At 37.2% G+C, this 15,292-nt stretch overlaps 1 protein-coding gene across 1 annotated transcript in view; it reads right to left on the bottom strand.

The window, feature by feature from the left end:
- Nucleotides 1-15,292, bottom strand: part of LOC138148362 (HAUS augmin-like complex subunit 3) — a 369,469-nt gene that overhangs the window by 131,756 nt on the left and 222,421 nt on the right. The window contains exon 18 of the mRNA XM_069071053.1: nucleotides 14,346-14,460. Within this exon, the coding sequence (XP_068927154.1) occupies nucleotides 14,346-14,460 (115 nt within the window). The remainder of the gene's footprint in view (nucleotides 1-14,345; nucleotides 14,461-15,292) is intronic.

Below are 15,292 nucleotides of genomic sequence, written 5' to 3'. Positions count from 1 at the left end.
TTCCCAATTCCTCCTGCTAATCCATATGCCATTCTGATTATCAAGAATTTAATATCTTCCCTGATGTTTCTCTATATTCCTAAAGAGAGAAAACACTTCAAAATGGCATTCTCAGGCACACCCTGAGTCAGGAAAGACTGATCCTTATTGTGATCTGACCAGTACAGACTGCAATCCCAATTTACCACTAATCTGCATAGACGAACAAAGACAAATAGATGCCCTGCCAAGGATCCTTATACTCTGAGAACACACAAAGATACATAGACAACACCAGTCCTTTAGTTTCTGACTCAGAAATCACCGAGAATACAACCACTCACAGAGGGATGGAAAACCAAGACCTCCATGAATGCAGGAGCTTTCCTGCTATAGTGACCTTGATCCAATCTTCTGCATACAGAGTACACCTTACTGGCGCTCTAACAGGTGCTCCAAACACATTCCAGAACCGGTCTGAAACAGAACTTACCATCTTCCCCTCCAAACCTTCCCCTCTATCAAACTTTATTATATTAAGTGCACCACCATTTTCTCAGTCTTCCATGTTTATAACCTTTGTGTTACACTTGATTCTCCACCTTAAGTATCCAATCCTTTGCTATTACCACCAGGATAAAATGTAGTCTTCTGTATGGCATTTAAAAAACTCCCCCTAACCTGTCCCCTTTCTACTTCACCAGTATTATTACTCTTTATTGTCCTCCACATACCCTAGGATCCAGTTACATTGGTCTCCTCCCTCACTACTCCTCACACGTGACAATCCATCTCCTATTCTGTGTCCTCCACGACTGGACTGCTTTTCCTTCTCACCCATGCCTCTTAGCACCCCTGGCTTTTTTTTTTTTTCAAAACTCAGCTTAAATCCTGTCTTTCACAAAAGGCCTTTCCCAGTTCCCTTAGCTGTGAACAGTGCCTTCCCTCTAAGATTACTTTCCATCTCCTCATCTATCTTGTATACATCCAGGTAATTCCATCTATCTTTCTCATTAGAATGTGAGCTTTTTGAAGGTGCATCTATTTTTGCCTCTCTTTGTATCCTCAGCGCATGGCACAGGGTCTGCTAAGTGGCATTTTACCATTGGCTCTTCCAAACGTCTCTCCCATCTAGCCTCTTCCCTCTAGTCACCCAGGCTCAACCTCAGATCCGGCTTTCATCAACTCTCATTTGGACTATTGTAATGGCTTCTGAGTTGGCGACCTTGCCTCAAATCTCTCCTCAATACATTCCATCCTTCACAATTTGGCCAAAGTGATTTTCTTTAAGTACACATTTGATTGTGCTCCTCTCCTACTTACTAACCTATAAGGGGATAGCTATTATCTCTAGGATAAAATAGAAACTCCTCTGTTTGACTTTTAAAGAACTTCATAACTTGGCCCCAACCTGTCTTTCCAACCTCCTCAGACATTAGTCTTCTTCAGGAACTCTAAGGGACGGCCAAATTACACTCTTCTCTCTTCCTTAATTCAGTACTCTCTCCTGTCTCTGTCGTTCTGTACTGGCTGCCCCCAATGCTTGGTATGCCCTCCCTCATTGCCTCTTGCTTAGTTAAGAACTCTTCTCTTAGTCATAGCTATAAAATGTATATGATTTCATCTTTTTCTAATTTTTTTTTTATGGTATGACCTTTTTTTATTCAGGTCATGTATCAATTTCGAGCTTATTATAACATATGGTTTAAAATTCTTGTCTACATCTAATTTCTGCCAACCTTCTTTCCACTTTTTCTGGCAGTTCTTGTCAAATAGAGAGTTTTTCTCCAACTAATTCATGCTCTCAGGTTTATAAAAACATGAGTTTGGTCCTTTTTCTCTAATTTCTCCAGTCTATTCCACTACTCTATTTTTCTAATCTTTTTAACCAGTGCCAAATAGTTTTGATGACAATTGCTTAAAGAATAATATGAGGTCTGGGAATGTTTTTCTTCATTCCTACTTTGCTTTTTTCAATATTTCCGTTGAGACTCTAGACCTTTTGTTCCTACAAATTAATTTTGTTATTATTGTGTCTAATTCTACAAAGTATGAAAAGTGGCACTTTTAATACAGCTATTTATAAATCCACATCTTCTAAATATTAAGAATTCCATCTTTATTCACAGAAGAGAAGGCTTTATTTTGTGATAAATTAGTTAGGTGTTAACGGTAAAAATCTGAAGACTCAGAGCAGCCGTATATACGATTATAGGGGACACAATATTCAAACCTTGTCTAGGGTCCACAGATATCTCATCCCTTAAAGCATTATCTTTTCCTTAATTTTTCTTTATTTTCCTTAAAGCATTATCTTTTCTAGCACTTCTCTCACAGGGTTTTTGTAAGGAGCAAACCTTGAAGCATAATGTAAATGTCATATCTTATTATTATTGTTGTTATTGTCAATCTCTAGGCTATGTAGTACCATTCTGATTTTTCTAACTTTTTAATCCTGAAATTTTGTTCTAGATTTTCTTCAAATGATACAAATTTTACTTAAGTTATAAGCCCAGATTGGACATAATACCCTACTGAGCATTTGATTTTCTGCCTTTGACACTTACTAGCTATATAACTTTGAGTAAGTCATTAATTCTTACTTTCCTCACTTGTAAAATAGAGATTATAACTTAAATTATAAACTTTAAAGGGTTATCAGGAAAGCACTCTAAAAGGGTGAAGTTCTATGGAAATGGCAGTTATTATTCTTAAATGCTATAAAAAGTAGGTAAGCTCCTTGAGGTGCAAATTATTTAATTTTTGCTTATACATCCCAAGCACCAAGAACAGTTTGATTTGGGGCAAATCTCTCAGTGACTTAGGCAACTTTCTAAGGCCTTGAACATGTAGATGCTTTAAAAATATTTGGTGAATGGAAGTGAATTATTTTAATGAATTTTAGGTATTCAAAGACAACATCCTAGAGTTGGAAGATACCTGAGAGGCAGCCCAATGATGAATCCTTTCTATAATATTGCCAACATGTGGTCATCCAGCTTCTGCCTCAACACTTCTTTTTATGGGGAAGTCAGTACTTCATTAGGAAGCTAATTCAATTTTCAGATAGCTCTATTGTTTGAAGGCTCTTTCTTTTTAAAAATTAATTAATTATTTATTTAGAAGCTCTTTCTATATGGAGTTGAAGTTTGCTTCCTGAAAATTTCCTCTTATTCCTCCAAGTTCTTTTGTCTATGACCAAGCAGAATTACTCTAGTTCTTTTTCTCCATGACAACTCTTTAGATACTGGAAGATGATGGTTATATTTACCTTAGAGAGAACAATACTCAGAGAGACAGATATACCTATAACACCTATAGTAGGTGTAACTGAAAAAGCTGATTCTTCGACTAGTTCACAAGAACCTTTTTATGGCACTTTTTGTTGTATTGTATGGCCATCCATCTATCAAAATCCACTCAACAATATTTATGGAGTAAACCTACTTTGGTAGGCAATGGGAAGGACATAAAGTTTAGTTAAGATAAGACCTTGTGAATTGGTCTCATGTCCAAAAGGAATTCCTGGAAGAGATCAAAAGGATTTTAAAAATCAAATAAGAGCCATAGAGGAAGAATTGGGAAAAGAAATGAGAGTGACGCAAAAAAAGAAAAGAAAAGAAAAAAGAGTCAACAGTATAGTAACAGAGAAATATTAAAGAATATTGAAGAAAATAACACCTTAAAAACAAAACTGGCCAAATGTTAAAAGAGGCACAAAAATCCACTGAAGAGAAGAACTACTTAAAAATCAGAATTGAGTACAGCAGACCCAGGATGAGGCCCCATATACCAATACAAGAAGTTTGGCACAGGGGAGGCCAGGTGCGAGTAAGAGCACTGGCTCCAGTGTCGGGATGACCTGGGGATCAAATCTGGGCTCAGATACTTAGCACCACACCCAGAAATAACTGGCCGTGTAACCTTGAGCAAGTTACTTAACCCCGATTGCTTATAAAAAAAAAAAAAAAGAAGTTTGGGACAGTGTCCCCTCCACCCCAGGAGCAGAGCCCAACTTTAATATAAAATTAAAAATCATGAAATAAGCTGGAAAATGAGCAAAAGACAATAAAAAGAGAATTTAATCATAGAAAGTTACAATGGTAACAGTGAAGATGACACAAACTCAAAAGAGTACAACAATATCAAGATAGCTACATTGCCAAATTCCAGAGTTCCCAGGTCAAGTAGAAAATATCGTAAGCAGCCAAGAAAAAATTAATTCAAATATCGTGGAGCCACAGTCAGAACAACACAATATTTAACAGCATCTACATTAAAGGAAAGGAGGACTTGGAATAAGATATTCTGGAGAGAGCAAAGGAACTAAGATTTTTGTAATCTAAGTATAATCCTTCAAGGGAAAAAATTAATATTCAACGAAATAGAGGACTTTCAAGCATTCTTGATGAAAAGACCAGAGCTGAATAGAAAATCTGATATTCAAAAAGAAAACTGAAGAGAAGCATAAAAAGGTAAACAGGAAAGAGAAATCAGAAGGGAATCAATAAGATTAAAACTATTTATATTCCTACATGGAAGATGATATTGTGACTCCTAAGAACTTTCTCATTATTAGGACAGTTGGAATGAGTATACCACCTGAGATCTGAGCAGCATAGTAATTACTGACAGGAAAGATTAAATAAGGCTTACAGGCAGAGGTGGCATTTGAGTTGAACTTTAAAGGACAGGTACAAATACAACAAATGACAGAGGGAGGGAAAACATTCCAGACATAGGAAACCATGTCAGCAGAAACACAGAGGTATAAGAGTACCAAGGTGTGTTGGATCATAGGACGTTAGGGTTGCAAAGGATGTGTGAAGCTACCAAACCCAGTTTCTTCATATTACAAATCAGAAATTGAGTCATTGAAGAGGTGAAGTGACTTCAATAACAAATGTGATGATCAGTGTCATCACAAATCTAGTAAATAGTAGCTAGGATTTGAATCCAGGTCCTCTGACTTCACAGAAATACTCAATGATACTTCTGTTTCTCTCCAAACAATATGTTATAGAAACAAATAATAGGACCCAATCAATTTAATTAATTAAAATAGCAAATATACCTGAATGAATCTCCAGTGAAGGAATACTAGTAGTTTATGTTCCAGTATGGCATTGCCAGGAATGGGGTAACATCATAATGGGGCTGAACCAAATGAGTAGGCCTGGGGGTCCATTAGATCAGAGAAGTTCAATCAATTTTATTGAAGATCTGATCATGGTATCCTAGACTCTCAGATTTTGAAGAGTCTTCAGATACTATGTAGTCTATTCTATACCCTAAAGCAGGAATCCATTTTCAAGCACAAGTGATTATCCAGGCTCCACTATAAGATCTCCAGGGAGAGGAAATTCACTACTTGCTCCTGCTTTGTTTGATCTCATGGTAGGGAGTTTTTCCTTATATTAAACTCAGATCTGCCTCTCTGCAACTAGTCATCATTCCTAGTTCTTCTCCCTGGGGCCAAGTAAGCAAGTCTAATTCCTCTTCCACTTGACTGTGTTTAAAATACCTGAACCTACGTCTGTCAACACTTTTATCAATGATTTGAAAATTTTCACATGAGGGATGCACTGGGAGAAAGGGGAAGTAAGAAGAACGAGGAGATCATTAAGCACAGTAACAGCAAAGTTGTAAAGATGATCAACTGTGAAAGACTTGGCTACTCTGATCAATACAATAGAAAATTAAGCATTCATCTGAAAAGGCCTAGGACTATGGTACTTAAAATACCTTGTACTCATTTGCCATGACACTAGCTTCTATGTTCAAGTGATCTTTTGACAATTCAGTTATCACAAATAGCTCACATTTGTGTAGCACTTTACAATTCACATAGTACTTTCTTCTCAATGACTCTAGGAGGCTAGTGATGATAATAGCTCATATTCCTGTTGTGTTTTTCAAAATGCTTTCTATACAACACTTGTAAGAAGTAGGTAGTACATTCTTGTTTCTATTTTAGGCAGGATTTTCTGCCACAATTTTTTTTTCTATTAACAACTATGGCCTCCCATTAATCACCGTGAACTCTGAAGAATAAAAACTGTAGGTGGCCCAAAGGGCAATAGAAAGATCTGTGATGCAGGCAAGAGGCTAGCAATGGACTAGGACAGGGCTTGCACATGAGAAGAAGCCTGAAAGACATCACCAAGGACTCATATAACCAGAAAAAGTGGTGGTCTGACCACATGGCAAAAATGAGGGCAGCCTGATTGTTACACTGCTATTTAAGAAATGTCAAAATTACCAAAGAAAGGTTTCCAATTTGGGGAAGGAGATGAGACAGATCCTTTATAGAGTATTTATGTAAAGCTTTGGACAAGAATTGCCAAAAATGAGAAAGTACAAGCAGTATGTGCTCTGAATAGGTGGAGAAAATATTGATGAAATCACAGATGCACTGAAATACTGTTATTCTCATTTACAGATGAGGAAACTGACATGGAAAGACTTGACATTTGACTACTGTCCTATAGCTAGTAAATGGCAGAGTCGAGATTTGAACCCAGGTCTCTTGATGCCAAGTTCCACACTCTTTCCAGTACCCCACACTGCATTTTGATTTCTGCTTTCTGATCACCTTAAAAATTATCTTTGAAAATAGTATGATCCTTAACACCCACACAAAATAACTGGCTGTGTAACCTTAAGCAAGTTACTTAACCCCAATTGCTTTAAAAAAAAAAAAGAAAGAAAATAGTATGATCACCTCGTTTAACAACTTTTTACTGTATGTTAGAAGACTACCATTTTGCTACTACATTAAATCACAGTGATGGATATTTCAATGAAGATAAAAAGCCTCTAATTGCAATCTAAAGGTAAGAAAGAAGATTTATATTCCTTAAAATGCACTTATCACAGGAAGAGTCTAAAGCACTCACTTAAGGCATATGGTTCATGATAACAACCATTAGTTAAAATGTAATTAGGAAAAGTGACCATGTACTTTTTTATTGAGGGGGAGAGTCAAACTAGTTTCTTATCTTATTAGTTATACTTCCCTCTGAAAACATGATTATGGTGAATTTCATGAATAACTAAAATGTTTGTAAGGGAAAAGTGATTTGATGAATCACTATCCTGTTGAGTGCTAATAAGTCTGCCATTGGAAAATATAATACTTTTGTGCCAAATACGGAATATCTTATGAGAACTGTGAAGTGGCATGGTAATATCTTAACTGTTTATGGCCTTTAGAGACATAGTCATATATACTAACATGACTTAAGTCCTTTGTTACAAAGTGATCTATTAGGGGCGGCCAGGTAGCACGGCAAGTAAGAGCACCGGCTCCAGTGTTGGGATGACCTGGAGATCGAATCCCGGGCTCAGACGCTTAGCACCCACCCAGAAACACCTGGCCATGTAACCTTGAGCAAGTTACTTAACCCCATTTGCTTAGGGGTGGCCAGGTGGCTCATCGAGTAAGAGCACTGGCTCCAGTGTCGGGATGACCTGGATCAAATCCGGGCTCAGATACTCAACACCACACCCAGAAATAACTGGCCATGTAACCTTGAGCAAGTTACTTAACCCCGATTGCTTAAAAAAAAACAACAACAAAGTGATCTATTCTTATTGGTAACAATAATGGAACTACACCATTTGGATCTGATCTCTTCTATACTTAAGGAAGAATGGAAGTTTGATACATTGATGGATAACATATCATTCACCATTTTGAATTTATATTATTGTAATCTTTGTACATATTGTTCTTTTGGCACTGCTTTCTTCATTCTATATCAGTTCATACAAATCTTCATGTTTCTCTGAATTCGTCATATTTATCATGTGTCATAACATTTCATTACATTTATGTAGTATAATTAACTTAGTCAATCATCGACTATTTTGTTTCTAGTTTTTTGAAACATAAATACTCTAAAGACAATTTTCTCTAGTGAACCATATGTTTATGAACACATACTATTGATAAACACAGACTTAAAGTCTGCTGAGGAGACAAGGCATTTTTCACCTGAGCATCAAAACTATAGAAAACTCTTCAAAAATGATTACCTGGCTAATCTTATTCAATAATCTGCTGACTAGTGATAACAATCAAACTATTAAACAGGAGACTATATGCTTGATAGAGGCATATGTCAGTGACACAGGGGATGTCTTTCATAAAGTTCAAACTAAAGAAAAAATTTGCATTAATGGTTAAGTTCTTCAAATGTTCCTATTTGTTGATAATGCTGATCACTTGAGAGATCCACAATGATGCAAAAGGGAGAAAACGGTATGGAGAAGGGGCCCATCATCCTCACTATCTGTGGTAATTGTTGCTTACCTGCCACCAAAAGGCAGATGGGCACAAAAGCCCTAGGAATAGCAGTATGCCTCCCCTCCCCCAATACTATTGGTCTTACTTCCAGCTCAACCCTCATGGTCATCCACTGGGGAAGAAAATCCTGTGGTAAGGGGGCAGACCATCCCCACCCATTGCCAGTCAACTGCTACTCATGGGGCAAGAGGACCAACCTAGTTAAAACAGCAAGGTAATGTGGGAAAGACACAGAAGGGTAATATATAGCAGGAAAGTCAAACCACCACCACCATATTTACCACCATCTCCCCTCAGGCCCTGAAACAGCCTAGGACTCTGAACCCAAGAGTCTTGGGACTGATGGGATATGGGCTCTGAACCCCTCTCCCCCACTCTGAACTTTCCCACATGGCCCAGTCCCTGGTGTTCACCTGAGGCATCAGCTCATGCCAGAATAATCCTTTCAAATGTCCTTTGTGGCTCTGACCCAGCCCCAACCTTCAAACCTCTGATCCAGCTAAACCTTTCATTGTTTATTACCTCCCAATCACTCCCAGACTATTGTCACTTCCTGATCCCATCCAAATCTTCCCACAAATCTTTATCAATGAAAATGACATTAAAGAGGTGATATTACCATCTGCTTTGTACCCTAAGGACCATTTTCCATGTGATTGGCAGCTGAAATCTTCATACTTGTTTTCTCTCCCATTACAACATGAGCTCCTGAAGAGTGGGGACTGACTTAGTTTTCTATTTGTACCTCCAGTGCTTAGCACAAAGTTAATGAACGCTTCACCTACTCATCCATTTTAAAGTAATTTTTCTAATCATTTATAAGGAAAAATCAAAGTGGATAAAAAACATATTGCCCAGGCTACAATCTGGTATTCGACACCCATCAAATTAGTCCATCAGTATGTGTATCTTAGACAAATACTGAAACTGGGTAATGAACTGACCCCAGAGCTGATATCTCTTGGTGCTATTATATAGGATATCATAGGTTTGACAGAATTAAAGTGACAAATAACACAAAGGATAACAGCTATATCATGTTTACATGGGAAAATATAATGGTATATGGTAACATGGGAATGTTAACATGGGAAAAGCAGCACAAAAACCCTAACTTGGTATGTTTATGATCAGAGAAGGAGGTAGACTAATCTCAAAATGAGAATTAAGGACAACAGAAAGCAAAAGGAAGATAGCAAAAGGGTATAAAATGACAGATATTCCAAGATGCCAAAGAATACAAGGAAACCCTTTAGCCCCCATTGAGTAGGTCCTTTATAGAGAGTTTATGGGAAAGCATGAATAAGAATCATACAAGATAAGAAGGGATGGAAAAATAATGATCTACACCACAGGAATGCAATGACAAATTCATCAAAGTGATGATCTTTAAATTATTTGTTCACAATGGAGATTACAGGGGAGTCTTCAGTATATTATTAGTTTAATTTTAAATTATTAATTCATTTTAAATTATTTGCATATAATAATGTTGATAAAAACTCACATTTGCATAATGCTTTAAGTCTGTCAAGTTTAGGGTAGCATCTAATTAAGCCAGATAGAATAGATCTATCAGCATTTCTACAACAAATTATTTTTTTCATTAATAACAGTGAACCAGCCACATTTAGATTTAGACAATATAGTCATGTGCTATACAAGAAAATGGAGTTGGTGTTAAAGAAGACAGACAGAAAAACAGCCAGATCAAACCATGTACACTTAGAAGAAGAAATCTATGATGGAGGAACTACAATTAGGAAAACATTACAGGATTGATTTTCAAGCTATCTGAAAGGGGAAGATATTGAACAAGTGGAAAAAAACAGTTATGTGTTATTATACCTCTAACAAGTAATTGAGAGGACATCTATAGCCCATATTCTTCTTTTTAAAATCTCTTTTAAATGGTTATGTAAATGATCCACATCTGTATTGAGGTTATCTTTCTTGAAAATGTGAGAAAGGAATAAGAAAACTTTCATGAATGAATTTCTATATTGTGTGTGGGGGGGAAGTGAAAACTTCTCAGAACTTCCCTCCCCTTTCCCCCATTCCTTTTGCAGCAAGCCCTTTCAGGAGGCTTTCAGATTTCCAGCCTCTGTGGGACCCTCCTCCCTTTCCCTTGCTGTCAATCATCCTCCTTGGGGGGCTCCTCTGTTTACCATTGGGGAAGATTTTCAAGCAGAGACTTGAGCCCACCCCCCTCCCAACCAATGGGAGAAGGGACCCCATTAGGGTATAAATTCTTGTTCTGCCTTTTGTAAAGTACCTCTTCCTCATGATCAGTCATGGGGAAGACTGTCCTCTTTACCTGGGGAAGAGAATAAATTCCTGTTCCTATCTTAAGAGATCTCTGTGTTCTTGCTTAAATTTTAGATGAGATTTTTCATCACACACATATATTATCTTCACAGTTCAATTCAGTTCAATAAGCATTTATTAAGTACCTATGTTCTAGACACTGTTGTTATACCATTGGCTGAAAGATACAATATACCACTGTTGCTGTTTGTTGACTTGTTTATAGCATATAACTAAGAGAAAAACAGGACTTGAAAAGCAAGGTGATATCTACCATGGATATGTTAATAATATCTTAAGATTCCAGGAAGATGTACTGGGAGAAGGGGGAAAAGAGAGATAGAATGGGGAAAATTATCTCACAAAAAGGAGGCACGGAAGAGTGTTTACAGTGAAGAGGATGGTGCGATGGTGTAGAAGGGCAACATCTAGTTGTTTTGACATGGTCTATCCCATTAGACAGTGAGCTCCTTGAGAGTAGCAACTGTCTTTTGCTTTTTTTTTTTTTTGGTATCCCTCACACTTAGCACACAGCCTGGAGCATAGGAAGTACTTAAGAAATGCTTGTTGAAGACTTACCTACTAACTAAACTCCAGCCAAGACTGGACCACTTCCAGTTTCCTCACTTTTTCTTTGTTATACTACTTTCTTCTTCTTCTCAATGCTAAACAATGAGACTTCTCTATAAAACAATTATTTTAAAAGATTCTTTTTGATCCAGCTAGTCTTTCTTTTCCCCTCAAATCTCCCCTCCCTTCCCCTCACCCCAAGCTGCTGTTCTATTTTCCCATTGGTAACAATCATTTCCACAACGGCTCATTGTTCACATAGTATCACATACTGTAGATCCTTCCTTCTGAGAGGGAATTACCCTGCTGCCACTGTCCAAAGATAAATTTGGTCTTTTCTTTTTGTAATTTATCAAAGAAAATGTGGCACAATGAAAAGATCACTATACTTTAGATTAGTAAGAAGAACTGAGTTCAGGGTGCCTAGGTGGCACAATGAGTAAAGGGCTGGCCTGGAGTCAGGAGGACCCAAGTTTGGTTCCGGCCTCAGACACAACCCCCCCCCCCCCCCCCCCCACACACACACACGCCGTTTAACCTTGGGCAAGTTACTTAACCCCAACTGCCCCCCAAAAAGCAAAAAAAAAAAAAAAGGAGAAGAAGAAGAACTGAGTTCAGTCCTAATTCTGCTACCTGGTATCTGTGTTACTTTGGACGAATTACTTAATCTCCTATAGGCTCTCAGTTGCATCATCTACTAAATGGGGGTTTTGGTCCTTCCAGTTCTAAAACCTATAAGGACTTATGTTACCATTCTTACTTCTTTTATTCTTTGAGAGGCAGTGTGGTATTAGATATAGAGTCAAGAGATTTGGGTTCAAGTCCCAGTTTTAAAGCTTAATATTGTAAGACCCTGGACAAGTTGCTTATTCTCTCAACATCTTATCTCACATACACACAAATGAATGTGATGGTTATATTACCAACTCAAGAGGGGTCTTTTAAGGAAATATATTATAAACTTTAAGGTGCTATAGAAATTTGAGCAATTCTTATTACACAAGGGGGAAAATGAAGGCAATAGGTCCTATCTCTAGTGTGAGTGCTCTAAATTTCTTTTAGGAGTGAGCAATTTATTAAGAGTCTGAAGTGGCTGTTTTGCAGATCCTGGTATGGTCTGACAAAAATATTTTGAAATAATACTTTATTAGTGATAGCTATAATAGGTTGTCCAGGCCATGCACATACTATCTCAACAAAACAAAATATTTGAAGACCTGGGAATAAAAATATACATACACATAGTATAAAGAGAAATTTCCAAGAGGAAACTCCATCAATGTTTTTAGATGGTGTTAAATTTGTAAAGCAAAATAATAAAATATTTCCCTCCAAAAATAATTAATTAATAAAAATTTAATTTTAAATAAATAAATTAATTAATTTTTAAAAATTAATTAAGTGCCAAGTTTGTATAGGGCCTGAGCTGGGCACAGCATGATGCAAAGAGAAATAAGACACAGATTCTGCCTTCCCTCAGGGAGCTTATTATCTAGTCAGTGGGTCAGAATACTTCCCTGTCTAATTAATGAAAGATGTTATCTAAAACTTGGAGTTCTTTTTTTTGGCTGGGGGAGCACAGGGCAATTAAGGTTAAGTGACTTGCCCAAGGTCACACAGCTAGTAAGTGTCAAGTTTCTGAGGCCAAATTTGAACTCAGATTCTCCTGACTCTAGGGCTGGTGCTCTATTCACTGCGCCACCTAGCTGTCCCCTAAAATTTGGAGTTCTTTAGCATTAAAATAATTCTTTTTATGCTTGTAAACATTGCCTACTTCTTTCATTTTATTTCTGGTCTTCTTTTTGCTCTCCCTGCAGGCTGATTATTTCAGTTGCCCATTATGCTTCCATAAACATAGCTGTTAAAAAAGCTTATTTTCTGTTTAGTGATATACTTTTTCTGGTGCTATTTTATGAAAGCCTGTCAATCATATATAATATTAAAGCTGCAAGACTCCACTTTCCCCCTCCTAGTACAATGAAGACATTAGGACTGGGCTTGTCCAGGAGAAGTGGAGATTTGGCTCTCTTGAAACTAAGTCAAAGCAAGCCAGATCATTCAGGTCTCCAAGTGACTGGGGAGGCTGATTTGAGGTGGTTTAGCTCTCCATCTAAGTTATTTGTACAATGGCCAACATTTCACTCTGCTAAGTAAACACTTCCTAGACCTGATTTAGCCTTAACATGAATTTCTTAGACCCCATGGGTGGGCTCAGTGTTAACTAACGCAAGTATAACTGACAGTGTTTCTGCAGAAATAAGATTCTAGCCAGTCAAATTAGGCTATATTGTATGAATTTCCCACTTTCCTTCTAGGCTATCCAGCATTCCCTGTTCCTACAAAAATGTTCATAGTATTTTTTTCCTTAAATTACTTTTTCAGTCAAAACATAGTAACTTATTTGACATCTCTGTTAACTTCATTGAGAATATTCTTCCTGAATTCTTTATTTAAAAGTTGGTTACTTAAATTTTATTTTTTCTTGTCTTTAATCAATAGTTAGAGCACTGGCCTGTAAGTTAGGAAGACAGACTCCAATACTGCTTCAGATACATACTAGTTGTGTGACCCTGGGCAAGTTCCTTACCTTTTCTCAGTCTTAGTTTCCTCAGCTGTAAAAATGGGGATAACAATAGTCCACATTTCATAAAAGAATGAAGAGAAAATGAATTAATGCGTGTAAAGGAATTTATTAGCCTTAAGGTATTAAATAGCTGTCAATTATTATTAGGAAAATCCAAATTCTAGTGTTATTGTGTCATTTACTTTTGTTTACTGTAGCTTCAATCTTTTTTTCCCATCAAAAAGAAACTACACTTCCAGGAAAGTTTGAGGACCAATATTACTCTTTGGTACCTCTTTTAGGTTGGGGAGAGAGGGTAATAACATGTAGTTAATGCCAAACATTATTATTACACTTTCTATTTTCCTACTAGTCTCTAGTGGTTCACTCTTTACTATAGTGAAAGATAAATGTTGATGATATCAGTTCTTTTATGATTATGAAATCCCTCTGACATGTTATTTATCCAATCTCCTTTTCAAAAGGTGACAGATTGGCAAAAATGATTTAACTACTGTAGACAATCTAATTCTTTCTTAAAACACATGTGGAGGAACTAAAGACCATTTTAATCACATTAGCATTGTGATAGTGTTGTAAGCTAATCTCTCTTACCACTGAGAAGTCAGGCGCATAAACACATCAAGACTCTCTGGTTCCTGGAAAAGCTTCAGAAGTTCTGGATCACAAGAGAGGTGGGCAAGGATGCGTAATTCAATCTGTGAAAAGTCTGACAAACACAAGTCTACTTTTAATTCAGTCTTTTAACCAGTCCCTTCAGCTTTCTTCTCTACTCCTGTTTCCTCCATTACTGAAGCACTGACCCCTCACCCCTCTGGCACAAATTACTACAGTTTTAAATGACTACAGTTATGGTACCAAAGGACTACAATTTGTTTTTTTAAAAAAGAGGTTTTCAGTGCCTTCTCTCTGTTAATTATTTCCCCTATTTATCCTGCATGTTGCTTTTTTGCACATAAGTGTTTGGTTGCTGTCTCCTTCATCAGGTTGTGAGCTCTTGGAGCAAAGGAACTGTCTTTCTCCTCCTTGTGTATCTGTAGTACTTAATACAGGGACAGAGGAGGCACTAAATAAATGCTTATTGACTGGCTGATTGACTGAAAAAGCCCACACGGTCTCAGGCTGTGTTAAAAGAAACAGAATGTAGTGTCTGGAGAGATGAGTGTCTCCTAGCCTGGGCACATCTTATCTGAAGTTATCCCAAGTTGGCATTACCACATTTAGCAAGGATACTGACAAACTGGAATGTGTCTAGAAAAAGATGGCCAGGATAGCAAGAGGACTAGAAAACACATTGAAGGAATTAAGAATGTTTAGATTAGAGAAGATCTAGAGTGGACATAATAGAGGTGTTCAAATTGTTGTTGTTGAGAGTCAGGGCAACTCATGAAGATGCTTTCCTAGTTTATAGAGAGTTAGTTAAAGTAAACTAGAGAAGTCAGAAAGTGATGAGAGAGAACATTCCATGCATGGTGGACAACTAGTGAAAATGCCTGGAGTCAGGCGAGATGGAGCAACTTGTTCTAGGAACACCCAAGCGT

The sequence above is a fragment of the Petaurus breviceps genome, unplaced genomic scaffold, assembly GCF_028583685.1.
Source record: "Petaurus breviceps papuanus isolate PSGF00001 unplaced genomic scaffold, PetGlider_PUasm1.0 140, whole genome shotgun sequence".
Lineage (NCBI taxonomy): Eukaryota > Metazoa > Chordata > Mammalia > Diprotodontia > Petauridae > Petaurus > Petaurus breviceps.
Note: the sequence above shows the minus strand (reverse complement) of the source record. Positions and strands in the feature narration are given on the sequence as shown.